We start from the raw sequence: 16,516 nt of genomic DNA, 5'->3' as shown, positions 1-16,516 counted from the left end.
AGCATGTTCCAAAAGACAAATATCAAAAGTTTCTAAGCAAATCACATTTTGATTCTTATTACCATGTGCTATTGGTTTCAAGAAGTAGTTGAATTGTTGGACAACCAAAAACATTAGCCATAACCTATGCCACATTAAGATGGCACCCTATCAAGACATGTTTCATCTTTCTTCTTTGCATAATCAACCTAACTTGGCTAGATCATGCATCTAGAATGCTGCTATTACTTTGTGTAGGCCTCCCCAAAATAAAGAAACGATGCAATCTATAAAAGATGTTAAGTACTTAAACTAATGGATTTAGATATCTAAAAGTATGTTCATGGTCTAGTTTAGATTTATTGGGTAATTTGCAGCCTCTAACTAATGGTTGGCCTATGTTTTGAATGGGCTTACTAGGGAGAGGGATGCCAAAGATACATACCCATTGAAGCTAGTAAAGTCACATATTTTTCCTAATATGTGTTAGCTTGATGTTAGCTTCTACTACATATATACATGAAATTGTAGGTTTATATGTACCATTCTTTTCATATAAGTAAATTTATACTTTCTACTTGTTCATCCCTCAACTCCATGTAATTTTTACATTCCATCTTTATTTTTTATAAATTAATTTTGATTCTCCACCTTTTATCCCTGAACTCTTCACATGATTTCTACCTTTCATCCCCAACATGTCATGTAATTTCCACCTTTCATCCTCAACTCTAAGTTCTGCCTTTCATATTATTTTATACATAATGAATTTTATGATTCCTATATATTTGATCCTCAAATCTTTATATAATTCTACTATTGATCTTTTCTTTTTAATGCAAACAAGAAATCTATTCTACATGGAAAGAGAGAGGGGGATTTCATTAATTGAAACCCCTTTTTACGATGCATTGGCCAATCAATCTCTCTCTCTCTCTCTCTCTCATAATCAAGGAAGTCCCCCATTCTCACCCTCTGCGCTCCCCAACCCCCCCCCCCCCCCAAAATCCAATTCTTCCCAATTTTACATTAAAAATAGAGGGATTTTACTCATTTAACCCCTTATTTCACATATAATATCCTATTTCACTCTCTTGCTCTCTCCCCCACTCTCTCCTACCATTCTTCTCTCTTTTACAACCAAATGAATGAAATAAAAGAGATGAAAACAACACATATAACAATTTATGGAACCTACATTGCCGCTCTCTCTCTCTCTCTCTGCAATGCGGCGAGCAAATTGGGAAACACAGTTGCGAGCTACGGGGGCAGCATGGCTGGCAAACTGTGGCTGCGCGGATGTGTGTGTGTGTGTGTGTGTGTGTGTGAGTCACACACCAAAATATATTTACGGTGTGTTTAATATAATTGGAAAATAAGATAAAATGAGAGAGTGAGGAGGAGAAGAAGAAAGGGAGGGGAGAGAGAGAAGACAGAAGAGGAGAGAAAAATAAAAAAGAGAAAGGAAAGGAAAAACAAGAGGAGAGAGGAAAAAACAGAAGAGAAAATATCAAAATGAGCAAAAGGGAAGAAGAGGGGAGAGAAAAGAATGAAATGAAGAGAAATAAAAAAGAAAAAAAGGATGAGAGAGAAAGGTCAGAGGAGAGAGAGAGAGAGAGAGAGAGAGAGAATAAGAAACAAAGAGAGAGAAAGGGGGGGAGGGGGGAAGAGGAGAGAATGTAAGACAGGAAAAGAGTATGAGAGGCAAAAAAGAGAGGGGGAGAGAGAGGAGAAAAAAGAGGAGAGAGGGCACATGGGAAGAAGTAAGGGAAGCAAAGTTGCCACACAATAGTACAGCAACTTTCCTTCCCTTGCACAACTGCTTTGCAGCCACAACTTCGCGTGATAGCAAAAAGTTGCCACGAAGCGGCCTAGCATTCCTTGCATGCTTCAAATGCTAGTAATTATTATCTATAAAATATCGTGGAACAATCTTTCCAATTAAGGAAAAGATTATGTGATTAATGAGATTTTGTGCTTTCTTATAGTGTATGGCTATAGTCGATGATATATGGTGTGCATATGCATGACCCATTTTTCAAACTTATCTAGAATATATATGCTAAAATAAGGTATGAAAAGTTTGATTTTCATGCAGTTCTGTATCCTTTCTTGGAATTGAAAGATCTTTGAGTTATGCATGAGTTACAAACTGGAACAATGCATGCCTAGCACACCTCATCATGTAACTAGGAATATATCATCACATATAGCAAAACCACATCATTTTCCTTTCAAATTCTTTGTCATTAATATTTCATTTTCACGATAAAGTTAATCATAAAGCAACATATACAGCCAGTCGATAGTGATGGTCAGCATCCTTCAAGACCTACTTCTTGGTTAGGTAGATGGTAATCTAGTCCTTGGCAATCTTCAAGGCCTACAAATTAATCTCAGCAAAGAATATTCTTAGACAAGGTGTCTGGTAAGCTCCCTCGTATAGCATGAAGTTCCTCTGTCTCCACATAATCCAGAGGAGTTCTCCCCTCACTTTGTTCCAAAAGATCGACAGCACCCCTACATAATCCCCTACATAATCCCATAGCAGCAATTGCTTCCAGGTGGGAGGGACTTTGAGCACTTTGTTAAGTGGGGCAAGGATCTACTTATTGGTTGAGCAGGCACAGAAAAGGTGGCATATGTCCTCCAAGGACTGGTTGCATCCATAGCAACTTCCTGATCCTAGGTTCACTCGTGAAAGTTTCTTGCCAGTCCAAATAGCTTTCTGAAGGATGAGCCACATTAGAACTGATTTCTTGGGTTCAATGGACTGAGACCAAAGCGAGTCAAATTTAAAAGACCACTGTTTGGCCGCCAGATTAACCTTCCATCTTTTGTTCAAAGTGACACTGAGGGGGGGTGACAGCTCAGAGAGGATACTCTGCGGGTTGGATATTTTGAAACAGCCTTCCCAGCAAAAAGCTTGCATAGGGGGGACCAGAGGGTGAGTGTGCAGGGTCTACAAGAGCTCTTGGGGGAAAGAGGAACATCTTTCTCTGATGACAAGGAGGTCCCACTGATTCATTCTGAACTTGATGGATAATTCGAGGCCAGAGATCCAATTGTGGGTAAGGGGGTCCCATAACTGGTTCCAGCAGCTTAGCCCTTTATAATGTAAAATGAGGGCCTTCTTCGTACTTGCCTGAGGGGTATGAGGTGCTGAGATAATCAGCCACTAGATAGAGTCACTTGGGGGGACTAAGAACCTATGCTTGGATTCGCCATTGATTCTCAGGGCAGCACGATGCCTATTCCAGACTTGCCATATGGATCTCAGGAGGTCAAATCCTTTGGCAGTGACTTCTTCTTTGCCAAAGAAGATAGTTTTCCATGGGAGGTTGGCCCACCTTTGGCCTTACTTGATTTAAACTGGGGGAGATTTCTGAGCAAGAGAAGGGCCCATTCTTCTTGGGGAGAACTAAGGGCCTGAGCAATGAGTTTACAGGCCATCTTGTCAGCTGTATCCCTTAGATCTTTGATGCCTATGCCTCCTTTGTTCCGGGGAAGACAGCAGACTTCCCAACTGACTTTGGATGTTTTCTTGATGAAGGGATCACCAGCCCAGAGGAAGTTATGGCATATCTTTGAAATCTCTACTAGGTGAGAGTCAGTCGGTCTCCAACAGCAGAAGAAGAAGTGGACGTAGGTGTTGAGGAAGTGGTTGATGACCAGAACTCTGCCTGCAAGAGTGTTGGAAGCCAATCCATCTATTGAGCGTAGATCTAAAGTTATTACACCAATCCATCTATTGAGCTTAGATATGAAGTTATTACACACCCAACTCCACCTGGCTTTTAGAGAAGCTCCGAATCCCACCAGGATGCCAAGTAGCTTGAAGATTTGGCCTTCCTCCATGACACTGCAGCTTGCTTGCAACAGCCGGTCCGAGATAAGAGTGGAGGAGAAGACCCCTATTTTGTTGTGGTTAGTCTTGGAACCAGAAGCCAAATAGAATGTCTCCAAGGCACAATTCTTTTGTTGATGCTTTGTCATTGGCCAGCATGGCATTAGTGTCATCCGCGAATTGAGATAAGCATTGCTGCCTAACTGAGTTGGGGAGAGTGATCCCTTTGATCAAACCCTGAGCCATCTTGTCCTTGACTAGGCAGTTCAGGCCATCAACTACCACAGCAAACAAGAGGGGGGCAATCGGACAGCCCTGCCTAACTAATCTTTCCAAGTTGAACGGGTTCAACAACTGCCCATTAAGGGAGAACCTAGCTCGTGCGTTGCCAAACAGTGTCTTCACACACCTCATGATGTAGGGTCCAAACCCCATGGCTTCTAGGCTCCTGAGAATGAAGGACCATTCCAGCCTATCATCAGCTTTATCAAAGTCTATTTTTACAAAGATGAAATCCTGCCCAAATTCGGTGGTATGTTCAAATCCTTACTTTTCGGCCTTTAATGAAACCCTTTTTCTCAGCTGAAATCCATCTCATAAGAGAATTACATACCCTATTGGCTATTGCTTATACAAACACTTTATAAGTAGTTGTCAGCATCGTTATAGGTCTCCAGTTAGACAGTTCCTCCTTGACTCCTTTTTTGTGGAGAAGCTTGATAACTCCCGTGTTGATGGAAGGGCCTTGTGAACCAGGGACCCCTCCCACACTGCTAGCTGAAATGGGGAGATGATGTCCTTGAAGACTTGGAAAAACTTAGCTGGAAGACCATCTAGGCCCGGGGTTTTGTTTTTCTTAAGGGAATCAATGGCAAGGTGAATGTTAGGTATCAACAGAGGAGAGTCCGCCAGCTTAGCTTCCTATTGACCAATGACCTTGCATCTGGCTGCAAGGACTTCTATTTTGGTTTCAGTTGCTTCCAACCTTTGGGCTAATCAAGTTGGCATAGAAGTGTCTAGCATGCTCAAGATTCTGATCCTCAGAAGTGATGGGTGGGGAGGCCTTAACGAACGGGATGGAGTCCTTCTGATTTTTCCTCCTGAGTGATTTGAACATTTCCTTGCAAGGTCTGTCCACCTTCCCCACCCACCATTGCTCAAAAAAATTGGAAGAGTGTGTGAAAATGATTTCCTCCTCACATTTCAGTTTTGAGTGAAGCTCAGAGATCTACTACTGCTAGTGGCTAGCTAAGGGGGTGGAAGATTCCAGGGGACCAGCTCTTCATAGATCCTGTCTCTTCTTCTTTTCCGGATATCTGCCATGTCCTTGTGGGTGGAGACAAGGAGGGTTTGAGTCTCCTTAGGATAGCTTCCTGGACAAATGGAAGCTTGAAGAGCACGGGATTTGTGTGGAACCAGTGATTTCTTACCTTGTTAGCTTTGTCATCTATGGTGATAGCAAGGGGATAATGATCTGAGATGCACGAGGTATATCTAGGCTTGACCTTGATTCGGGAGAAGCTTTGGCTATGGATATGTCCACATAGCATCTCCTTTGTTGTAGTTCTGCCAGGTGAACTCTCCTTCATTGCCCATGTCGTAGATGTTGGAAGAGGCTTTGAGGACATCCCAAGCATTCTTTTTAGCTCCTCTGATGGTGGAACCTTTCTGAAGGAAACGATCTTCAAGGGATTCGACCATGTTGAAGTCACCCATGGTAATGCAAGAGCTTGGGATGGAAGAAAGTTCAAGCTAGAGTTTAATTCCGTTTGCCACAGAGCCCCCTGTATAAACCACAATCAACCTACAGCTCATAGGTGGGGGGGAGCAAAACAGAACACCTGTTATGGCAACATCTGGCTGAGGGAAGAATGTCCTTCATCTGGGAGGGTAAACCAAGAGCACACCCACCTGAGCCATGTGGGTGGGAGTCTATCACCCACCTGTGTTCCTTTGAAACCTTGTTGAGGGCTATTAGTAGGTCAAAACTTGCTACCTTAACTTCCTGGAGAGCAAAAATGTCAAAGTGATTGAGAGCAAGCCAGCTTGCTATCTTCTTAGCTTTGAGGGGGTCCCCCATTTGATCTTTTTTAATTTAGTTAAAAGTCTATGGTTCTTCTATGATGATGCATATACTTTGTATTACACACACACAAAGGAGCATTTTAAAGGTGCACAAAAGAATAACTATGGAGCCAATAGTGTCAATGAAGGATGGATTGTTTACAAAAAGGACTATTAAAAAATAATATGAATCAACCAGCTCACATAAAACCTTTATTTGATATCTAGGTGTTATATCATGAATAAAAACGTACTTTTTGTACAAAATTCTCACTAAATTGAGGTGAAGTGTCTTTTGCTTTCCCAAACTATAAGGCCAAGGAAATAGTGTTGCACAATGTTAAGATACAAGTGATATCAAAAAAGCAAAGCAAACCAAGAACAAGTAAGAATTTTTGCAAGCTTACTATTTTGGTCATAACCGATTATCTACATAAACATACGCTTTTTATTTTTTATGCTTGTGAATTGTGGCCAAGTGGTAAAGTAACAAAGGGCATCACTTTCTTACCCCATCTAGAGTACACTTCCAAGCCATAAATACATGGACAAGCTTTTAGAATTATATAAAGTACATCATCTGAGCACTTAGACAAATTCTATTGATAATAAGTCTTGCTTCAACAAGCATCATAAATAACCTCATTAGAGATGAGAAAGCCATAGCTTTTGTGGTTGTTTTAGGTTCTACCTCCCCAGCTTGTTTACTGACTTCGTCATATTAAACCAAGTCATGCTAACCGAAATGAATAGTGTTTGTTGCACATTGCTTAGTTTCTTCCAATTTAAAAAGTCATTGGCGATAATAGTACCCCTGAGAGATGCACACATGAAAACATACTAAGAGAAAACAACAACCAATACTTGCTTCCTTTCGTGCAGTTAAGATTTTTATTGCATCAACTGTAACATATGACACATTGGCTATGTGTGTGTGGCTATAGGTTGACACCACAATTCTTTTTATTTGATCGATCTCACATTCTGTGCAAATTTGGTCACCATTTTCACCGAATGCAAAGAGGAAAAATCCCGAGCAACGTACAACAATGTACTTGCAGAACATAGCTTGCATTACTTAAGAATCTATGGAAAATGAAATCTGGCCATTCACATATATGCAGAAACATTTGTGCTGACCCCGGCAGTACTATAGAAAGCATATTGATCATATGTTCACACAATGCAGTTTTACATCTAAAACGGCCTCAAAAACATCTTCTCTTTACAGTGAACCTCAGTTTTTCACGAACGCTGTTCATCCATCAAACACGTTGAATATCTTTGAAGTTTAAGCACTCGTATAGATGTTCAGACCGTTTTAATTCTCACAGTTTTTTGCACAATTTAATAAGCATGCTTACTTGCCCATGTAATCTTTCCATTGTCAAAACCTTAAGCAAGGATACACATTTCATGTGCAGAGGAAAAAGAATGTCTCTTTCAACTAAAGCCAACTCAAGAACAGCGAAAACATGGATAGAACATCATCTGCATGATCTGAATTAAACGCTTAAGCTACTAACTTCGCTTTTCTTCGTGCGTAGCAAGATCTCAATGAGCTGGCCAAAGATGAAATTCCTTGCACTGGGGGCTCCAAGGCTTGCCAAATCAAGGCACAAAAATGGAAGGCTCAGACCCAAAATGTCAGCTATGTTACTCATCCTTGAGCTGGCCATATTATCCAATCTCCTTGGACACTCTTAGTTCATAAACAAAGCTTTGGCAAAAGTTGAGCATTTCATCCAATCTCTTCTATCGACCACCTTGAACAATTAACATCAAAATCCCCATACAGAGTCCACTGCCAGCATGTCAGCAGTAGCTCCAGTGAGGATCCCTTATAAGATACATTGAACACCTCCAAAATGTATGTTAAGTGCAGTGGATCAATGGTCCAAGACTGGCTGTAGTTTAAAAAATAGAAAACATCTGTACCAACAGGGATTTCTGCCTAGAAACCCAGATTTAGACGATAGTGAAGAGGCTTTCCTCATCAAATTTAGAAGATTGAGCATGCAACAATCTTGATGATGCAAAATATTCTTGGCATTGGAGCCACCAAAAAAATGGTGAATAAATGATTATTAAGCAAAGAGTTTTGGGAGGGCAGGAAAAAAAACAAGTCAACCCTTTTTGCATTTTCCATGTGGGGGCCTGCAATGGTTTCACCAACAAAACTGGCTAAACTTTGGGGACACCAATTAGTAAGGATTTTGGTACTGAACGCCACAAGGTCACTGGGTAGGATGCATGATACAGTTTAGTAGTCATTACAACCAAAACATGCTGAACAAATGGGCCTCTTCAATTGATTCAACAATTACAAATGTTGGACTTTTGTACAAGCCCTGCAAAAGGTCATCTCAATGGAAACCCCTCATAGATCCACTATCATAAACACCATTACTGTAATTCAAGTTACAGCGTCCAGAGCTTCTGTACAAGTACAGGGACATTCGATCCGTATAATTTACAAAATAAAGCAGGGCCGCATTAGAAGCTGGAACCCCACAATTAGTACTACCGATTAATGCTACCTTGGGGTTTGTTCTGAAATTGATGCACTTGTCACCGCCACCATAGTTCCATTATCAGGTGGCGGAACTCCCCATCTGCCCTCTGACTCTGAAGGCTCTAGCACTTGTACACCACCATCAGTCAACCCCAGAGCAAATTGATTGGGCTCCATGGGATGTGCTGCAATCACTAATGGATAAACAGAGCTGCAGCGAAAAACAAAAACTTAGATTCTTCCTCTTTCCCTACCTGCCTCACCCCTCCTGCCTGTGAACACATAAATACTCCTGCACAGACGTGTGTAGACTAACATATAAAGATTTATTTTTTTTAGACAGAGTCGTATCCCACGTGCTCATAGAGTAGCTATTTATGTACCCTAGAATCTTTATCACAAGTTTCGAAACTAGTAACTATAGCAGCTCCAGTTATTCTACAGCATGACCCTCATAAACAAAAGACACAAAAAATTCCACATTTCATCTTCATGTGCGTATGCAAACCTGCAGGAAAACACACCACAAAACTAGAATCTAGGCCATACATTTACAAGTACAGTGTATGCAGCTCCAGCTAGGCTAGTAGGTAATTCTTGCAAATGAAATATGGTACCAGAAATTCACATCAGCATAATCTGCATGAATACGCATGCATAGATATTTTAGAGCAAGACCTCAAATGCAGAAATCAAGCACATGAACTTACCTTCCTGCACCCACTATTGAGTAAACTGAAGAAGCTATTCTGCACCGAGGACGTAAACTCTCTGCATCAAAAACTCCTACTGAACCATCACAAAAACTGGCATATATAAGCTGGCTATCACAGGAATAAGTGGCATTGGAGATGGGTGCCATAAAGGAGTCATGAGGAACCCACTGCAAGGAAACAAGAAAACCACAAAACTGATTTGAGCAAAATGTTTCGGGATCTACCAAGGGTTGATTTTAAACCTCATCATTATACAGTATATTCCTCCTCAGTAGTGTCATAACCATAATCATAATGCTCCTTTGAACTACCCATTTACAGGTGCACAAGTAGTAACATTAGAAGAAGAATACGTGAAAGGACCTTCAAAATACCATAAGGAAGGTGTTTCAGAACATCTTTTTGTAACAATCTGTGATATAATATGGATGCACGAACACAAGTGTAAGTGGGTAATAAAATGTGTGCATTCTTAGTCACATGTGGCATTCTACCCATGCAATAAAACCTTTTAAGGATTGTAAGCTCAGATTGAGGTCATCAAAAGAAAAGCAAGACATCTAAAGATCTTATAGGTACTATATAGAAGCAGGTTTGGCTCACTTTTACCATAAGCATCAACCAGAACTGGTTCAAAATGAAAACTTGCAATCAAACCCAGAAGTTGGTTATAAAGAAAGCAAACCTGTCGCAGGCACTCTAGCTTAGCACCATCATAAATGGCAAGCTGGCTTTCATGAACAACAAGCAACCGAACTTGATCATTGTGAAACTGCACTCGAGTATCTCCCGTGGCAGGGGGTGACCTTCCAGCCTGTAAAAGCTTTGATTTCTTCTTTTCCCATCCATCAGTTGTCCATACGCACACCTACGCATCCACAAGTTGACGTTTCCATTAAGCCAATCTAAGCTTACAGTTATATTCGGAGAAGCACAAAGTCATACAAACCTGAGCATCTGCCCCTGATGAGACAAGCACATTCAGCTTTTTCGAGAACGCAAGACCAGATATTCTTTTTGAATGCCCCTTCAGCTTGCTTTTTACCTGTAAAAGTTGCTTTAATTGTTAAAACACCTCAAAACTTTCTGTTGACTGCATCCTGCATGCTTTTCATAAAATTACCTCATCCACTCTAACATTGTAGATATGTATGGTGGAGTCTTCCATTCCAATCGCAATTATATTGTTGTCTAAAGGATGAAATGCTAAAAAGGTCGCGGCTGGAGGAGGTGACATAAATGTTGTCATTACCTGTACAGACCAATAGTGCATTAGCGCCTGCTCATTCACTAGATTGGCACATGCTGGCTGGGAAAATGAGCAAATGACTGCACCTTGAAAGTCATCATGTTAAATAGAGATACTTTGCCTCCTGAAGCAGACATAACATATGAATCATTCTTTGAAAGTGCTATGCACGGTACAGCTTCTTCAGGATTTGTTTCGCTGATATCATTAGTCATGAGAATACCACTAGCAGGCTGCCACAACTGGGGGGTTAAAGAAGCTGTTGCCTACATAGATCCACCAGACCATCTTGTCACCCCTTAATGCCCACTTACAATAATCAACAAATACTTTCACTTCTTCATATTCATACCTTTCCAGATGGATGGTGATCACCCCTTTGCCACTTCCATAACTTGTGGACAGCATTGGAAGCCAGTGCCAATAAGGAAACGCCAGCATTGGTATATATCAACCTCGACACCTGCCATTGTAAAGCAAGCTCGCAAGTCAATAAACTAGATATCACTGTCAATAAAGCATAGGGAAACTACCCTAACTTGAAGCATCTTCCTGTGAAAAAGGCAGATTACTAACCTTGCTTGCTGGCAGGTTATCTGGGAGACGCAACGTTCGACATTGAGCTGCTTCCGTAATCTCTGTCAGTTTCCATGACTTACTCTTATCCACTGATTCTTCAATCCTAGGCTTCACATCAACAGCTCGATTGCTATCCATTGGCTGCTTGTACAAAGAACATGCGAGTCATTCCAAATCTCAAACAAGCAAAATGAGCATAGCAAAGCACTTTAAACAATGCTGTGTAATATGGATTGAGGAACATAGCTTTAAGTTATTTCAGTAACAACAAACCACCTGCAAAAAAAGGCTATGTACAAGGGAATGACTTACCAATGCAACCATTGAGACAGCAGGTGAAAGTCTGTCGGAAACTGTGGCGCTAGCAGCCAGACCACTTGCAGCACTTACTGCAACCATTGCATTCACACCAAGCGACTACAAGAGCACACAAATCTTCCTTAACCAGTCATTCTCAAGGCCTCCAAACAAACCAATGGTGGTACTGTGTAGAGCACCAAATCTCACCTTAGAAGCAGCTGGTTCAACTGATGTCCTTACAGATTCATATGTACGACTGTCGCCCCGGTTTTCAAGAGCACGTAGTAGCCTAAGTCCCTCTGAATTTGCTAATATTTTTATTCCATTCTCATTTGTAGTGACAGCAAGAAGCGAACCCTCTTTGTTGAAACGAAGACGTGGACTTGCCTAAGTATTGCAAGATGGATTAGTTTCAAACATTTAGAAATCAAATTAAAACCTCATTTTTTATACGCTCCCAAAGAGTGGCTTACAGGCAAACCACCCTCAGCATCAATTGTTGTGAGTATATTTGTATTATCCATATCCCAAAATTTGATTTGAAATTCATCCCCTGCTGCAAGAAAGCGGTTCTTCGTTGTATCAAACTGCACAACACCCAGGGAGCGCTTCCGAAAACCTGAATAAGTCCTTTTGATAGCTCCTTCACTCTCGTTCCATTCGACCAGAGATGATTCACCCTCTTTGCTAGTCCCACAGGAGAAAAGCCTAAGATCAGGAAGATGTAAAATTAGAAAAACCACCCCAGACCTGTATACTACCTCATTACCAACTCACAAAGTGCCACATGCTTTACGTATTTCCTGCATAAGAGTACATAACCCTATGACATCAAAATGGGCAGACATACTGTGATGCAGTCATTGCATCAAAAGAATATGACTGTTGGCGGTTTGAAAACCACTTTCTCAACTTCAATGAGAAAATTGAATTATAAGCAACCTCAAACAAAGAGAAGAAACAGTGCTCATGGTGACAGCTGCGAGTCCATCACGTATTATGTACTGACAAACTTGAAAAATGAAGAACTGGAAGTGCAGAAGGGCACTGTCTAGGCACACAATCAACAAGCATACATACAAAAATGGTGTGTTTGTAAGTACAAAAAGATCCACATCAACAAAGTAGCTTGTCATAATACCTTGTCCCATCTGCACTGTAAGCCATAGTTGTGCACCAATGACCAGGGGCATCGTAATCCACCCTGGATCCCATATGGTCATACAGCCAAGCCTTGATTTTCCCATCAATTGCAGTTGAAAATATGAACTACACAACAAAGGAGTGTAATAAGCCTTTCGCATCAGAAACAATCAACACAGAAGAGAACCACCATTCCTATCTCCCAGAGGATACATTCAGGATTTTTAAGGCAGATTAGGACACACCTGAATGTTTTCCTTGTGATGTGGACACACTGAATAGACTGAAGCCTCATGGCCTTCAAAAGAGTATTGTTTGCGACCACTCATTGCATCCCAAACCTGTGTAAGAGATTCAATTTTAATTGCCTCATTATGATCATATGTTTTACTGAAGAGAAAATATCTTTAAATATCACCTTGATAGTTTTGTCATCTCCACATGTGATAATGCACAGCTGTTTATTAGGATGGGAGAAGGCAATATCATTCACTCCCCCAACATGTGCATCTATCTGTTAGTAGAAGAAAATTGTCAACAGTATACATCACAAACCTCCATAAGTTGGCGGATGGCCCTATTTGTCTCTTGCAGTTTTCTGAACATATTTGAACCTGGTGCATTGATTAACAAAACTGCAAATAGCTGTACAGCCAATTTATCTGGCTTACCTCAATATGTGTTCGAAGATCAATACCACCAAAATATGAGTATGTATGGACAACATGCTTGGAGAACGCCACCCCTGCCCAATTCAACAACACCATCAAAAATGTAACTAAACCCCGCTCTGCCACAAGATCAAACATAAGAAGCACATGAAACAGTCTCTTACCCACTAAAGTTCCATCTGGACTCCAGACACATCTATTGACAGACACAGCAGGATCTTTGACAAGTGCAGCCTGAATACATCGGTAGATATCAAGTTCCATTAGAAGATGATTGATGCCAATGCAAGAGCAAACGAGCTAAAGTAGAGAACTCTAATTTACCTGCATATTCACCGAGCATGAGCTGATATCCCAAACTTTGAAAGATTTGTAAGCTAGTCGTTCCCTTGAGCCAACATCCCATATAGCAATATCCCCCACATTTGTACCAACTACAATCATTTACACAAACACAAGCTCTCTAACAATCTCATCTTTGCCGGTTTCTTCATGAGCGCTACATCGTGCTGAAGTTGCATATCATAATGTTTAACTTGAAGTTACCGAGTAATATGGTCTGTTGAAGAGGATGGAAATCCATGCTCATCACACATGAGCCCTGGTTCAATGTTCGTGCCACTGTCTTCGGCAGGTCATCAGGTGGATACATGCTTGGAAGATGGCTGGATACAGGCCCCACAGAGTAGCTGACCTGCCAACCATTACATCTCACATAAAATCTCAACATAATCAAGAGAAATAGTCAAGTGTTCCCAACTTGCTGAGTTTTGGGGCACACTGACAACTCCAACAGCTGCAATAAACTGGTCCCTTATTGTTACTTTCACCAATGGATATCCAGAACAATACAGGGATTAGAAAAAAAAAAACCTCATCAGCAGCCTGTCCAGTGGAGCGAGCCCTCTTCATGATGTGCTCCGAATCTGCAGATTGGTAGTCAACAGCAGGATTATTTGCTGGAGGTGTCCTAGGTCGTTTCAGAAGACCAACCGCTGCATTTATTGAATGAACCCCCTACGTCACATTATCAGGCAATACAACTAACAAAATGAACTTCCCACCATGCAGGACTACAAGGCTCACCTGCATTCGGAGGAGGAGCAATTGCAGCCGGTCCAGCAGCAATGGCTGTATGAGGGGCAGGAGGATTGGGAGTTGCTGCCATCCACCCAGCTAGAGCACTTGCAGATGAGGCAGCTGCAGGGGGGAATGGCTGTACACAAAACATGCTCAGATTAGGACAGCCCTTGTATGTTGGCCAACACACACTATCCATAGTTCCAATGAGCTTACCCCATGCGCCAGTGGAGGGAATCCACCACCTTTGGGCAAAGCACCAACAAGTTGATTGGCAGTGGGGGGTGGCGCACGAGTTCCATTAGGTGGTCCACAGCTATGGTCAACAAACAATGTTTTGATATCTGGATTGGGCCGGGGATTCTTACAAAGCTGATGCTGCCAATTCAGGCTGCAATTTTTGCAATACGAACAGCATACGTGGCAAAACAGTTACAAGAATGCCAACAACAACGCTGCCACACCATGCATGGCTTTGAAAATGCAAAAGCACTGTGTACCTTTGATTAATCAGTGTCCTTAGTCTTGAAGCCTTTAGTCCAGGAAAAGTCAATTTGTCCCGAAACAGGGGATTGGCCTCTATAAGCTTTTTAAGCTCTACAAGCATAATAGTTCTTGCCGACTTGGTGTCCCCATACTTAGACAGCTGCTCATTCTCCCTGCATTTGCTTCAAGGTAAGTTTCCTGACAACAATTGAAAGCTAAAGAAAACGTCAACTTGCAACAATTACCTAAAATTATCCAAGGTCAGAAGCTGTGTAATCTCCTTGTACAACTCCTCATTAAACGAGGAAAAGACTTTGAGGTCTCTAACCAGAATATCGACAGCTTTCGCACGATCTTGTCTGCAGTGCCCAAAAACATCAACAACTAAGCCATGTGATCTTGTTTAATCCTGCCGTGTCTTAGGTACCATACATCTAGCACTCACTTGTCTAATGCTTCCAAGTATTTCTGCTTCCGGATCTCAAAAAATATCTTCATAGAATAACGGTTGTCATCAACCTTGGTGAAACCAGAAAGATATCGCTCAACCTCCTCCCATTCTCCTGCCTGAACTTGATCTTCAAAGTATTTCATGTTGAAAAAGAACCCAGACTCCTGTTCTAATCTGATAGAAGCAGATATAATGTTAAAAAGTGACAGTAGGACAGGCTAAAGAAAGAATTTTCTAAAGGGTCAGGAAGGATGCTAGAATTCCTAGACAAGAAAAGACGCTTTCTAAGCGTTGGGCCTTCCTGCATGACATTCGACAGAAGATGCGGGACCGAGAGAACACAACGGAGAGGCAGGAACACCGGATAAACCTAGAAAACTTTCGATTTGAAAGAAACAAGGTGCTGATAGGCTCCTAGAAGCAGACGCAAAATACATAGAAACACGAGATGCAAGACACAGCAGAAAACACAACTTTTGCACCAAAACTGGACCAAATGAGACATTAAACTGCAAAGAGGAAACCGCAGAAAACCAAATAAGAAGAAAAACACAAAAATCGTACTTATGCACGGTTTCTTTGAACTTCTCTTCGTCCAGGAACTGCAGGATGAGGAAGACGAGCTCGCGGCTGAGGGACGACATGCTTCGTTCTGTTGGCTAGATCTTTGAAGAAGGATCTGCTCGGAAGAGACCAGCAAGCGACCGACGGAAGCCAGAATCGGGCAAGGAAGCTAAAGGCTTGCGTGTAAGCCTCGGGATGGAAGTAGGAGCGTGGCCATGGCGGAAGTAGAAGGTGTCAGAGAAGCGGAGGAGGAGAGACGCATGCCGAAAGTCTGGCTATGGCAGGAGATCTTTTTTTCTGAGAATGTGTGCAGGCCTGGTGAGAGAGAGATGGAAGAGGTAAGAAAGGAAAGAAGGTAATTAGGGGAGACTTTCAGGCCGGGGAGAGCAGAAGAAAGAAGGGAAGGAAAAAAATACGGTCCCCCCTTTTGATACGCGTTCTGGCGTTTTTGATATGTCCAACGGCGTATAAACGCTGTGGTGATAGCTTTTTTGAACGCCTGATCTGGTTATCGGAAAATAGGATAGGCTTTCAACAAACGAGATCGCTTATCGGGCGAGATGATAAGCTATCAGACATTGCCCTACTTATTGCGCCTGTCGCGAAGCGGTTATCTGATAAGTCGACTGACAAAACGAGGGGGCCTTTTCTGGATGCCGGGGGCTGACGGCAGCATCCCCGCCCTCCCTTTCCACCTGCCCAAGGCCCCGCCATCCAATGACAAAATCCGAGAAAGAAAATGTGAAAAAAAGGGCCTGAAAAAAGGAAAGGGGCAAAAACTGTTCTCTGGGCGCGGGTGTGAAGGAACCGCCGAGGGGCGACCCGTCCTGTGACAGACTGGCATTTTATTTATTTATTTTCTATAATCTGAA

The 16,516-nt window shown here is 41.9% G+C and overlaps 1 protein-coding gene and 1 pseudogene across 4 annotated transcripts; both read right to left on the bottom strand.

Moving 5' to 3' along the window:
* Window positions 1-2,584: 2,584 nt before the first annotated feature.
* Window positions 2,585-6,794, bottom strand: LOC148041200 (uncharacterized; annotated as a pseudogene).
* A 1,383-nt stretch (window positions 6,795-8,177) lies between these two features.
* On the bottom strand, window positions 8,178-16,048 carry LOC148041199 (protein TOPLESS-RELATED PROTEIN 2-like). Of its 4 annotated transcripts, XM_087677946.1 has the most exons (25): window positions 15,645-16,043; window positions 15,075-15,254; window positions 14,875-14,988; window positions 14,644-14,802; window positions 14,360-14,534; window positions 14,150-14,279; window positions 13,937-14,058; window positions 13,610-13,757; window positions 13,388-13,497; window positions 13,228-13,297; window positions 13,064-13,137; window positions 12,811-12,906; window positions 12,638-12,733; window positions 12,391-12,518; window positions 11,723-11,957; window positions 11,457-11,636; window positions 11,262-11,366; window positions 10,947-11,090; window positions 10,723-10,833; window positions 10,457-10,636; window positions 10,245-10,373; window positions 10,071-10,166; window positions 9,807-9,989; window positions 9,116-9,288; window positions 8,178-8,616 (listed from the first exon to the last, which is right to left on the bottom strand). In XM_087677946.1, the coding sequence occupies exons 1-25, from the start codon at window positions 15,722-15,724 to the stop codon at window positions 8,427-8,429; spliced, it is 3,408 nt and encodes a 1,135-aa protein (XP_087534072.1). In that variant the 5' UTR covers window positions 15,725-16,043; the 3' UTR covers window positions 8,178-8,426. The 4 variants fall into 4 exon arrangements, with proteins under 4 accessions (XP_087534072.1, XP_087534063.1, XP_087534045.1 ...); XM_087677937.1 differs by having other exon boundaries at window positions 13,064-13,297; window positions 14,360-14,459; window positions 15,645-16,048; XM_087677919.1 differs by having other exon boundaries at window positions 13,064-13,297; window positions 15,645-16,047.
* Window positions 16,049-16,516: the final 468 nt, after the last annotated feature.

This window comes from Lygodium microphyllum, chromosome 1 (genome assembly GCF_053477565.2).
Source record: "Lygodium microphyllum isolate KBCC chromosome 1, Lygodium_microphyllum_v1.1.10, whole genome shotgun sequence".
Classification (NCBI taxonomy): Eukaryota; Viridiplantae; Streptophyta; class Polypodiopsida; order Schizaeales; family Lygodiaceae; genus Lygodium; species Lygodium microphyllum.
The sequence above is the reverse complement of the archived record's forward strand: the minus strand, read 5'-3'. Positions and strand labels throughout refer to the sequence as shown.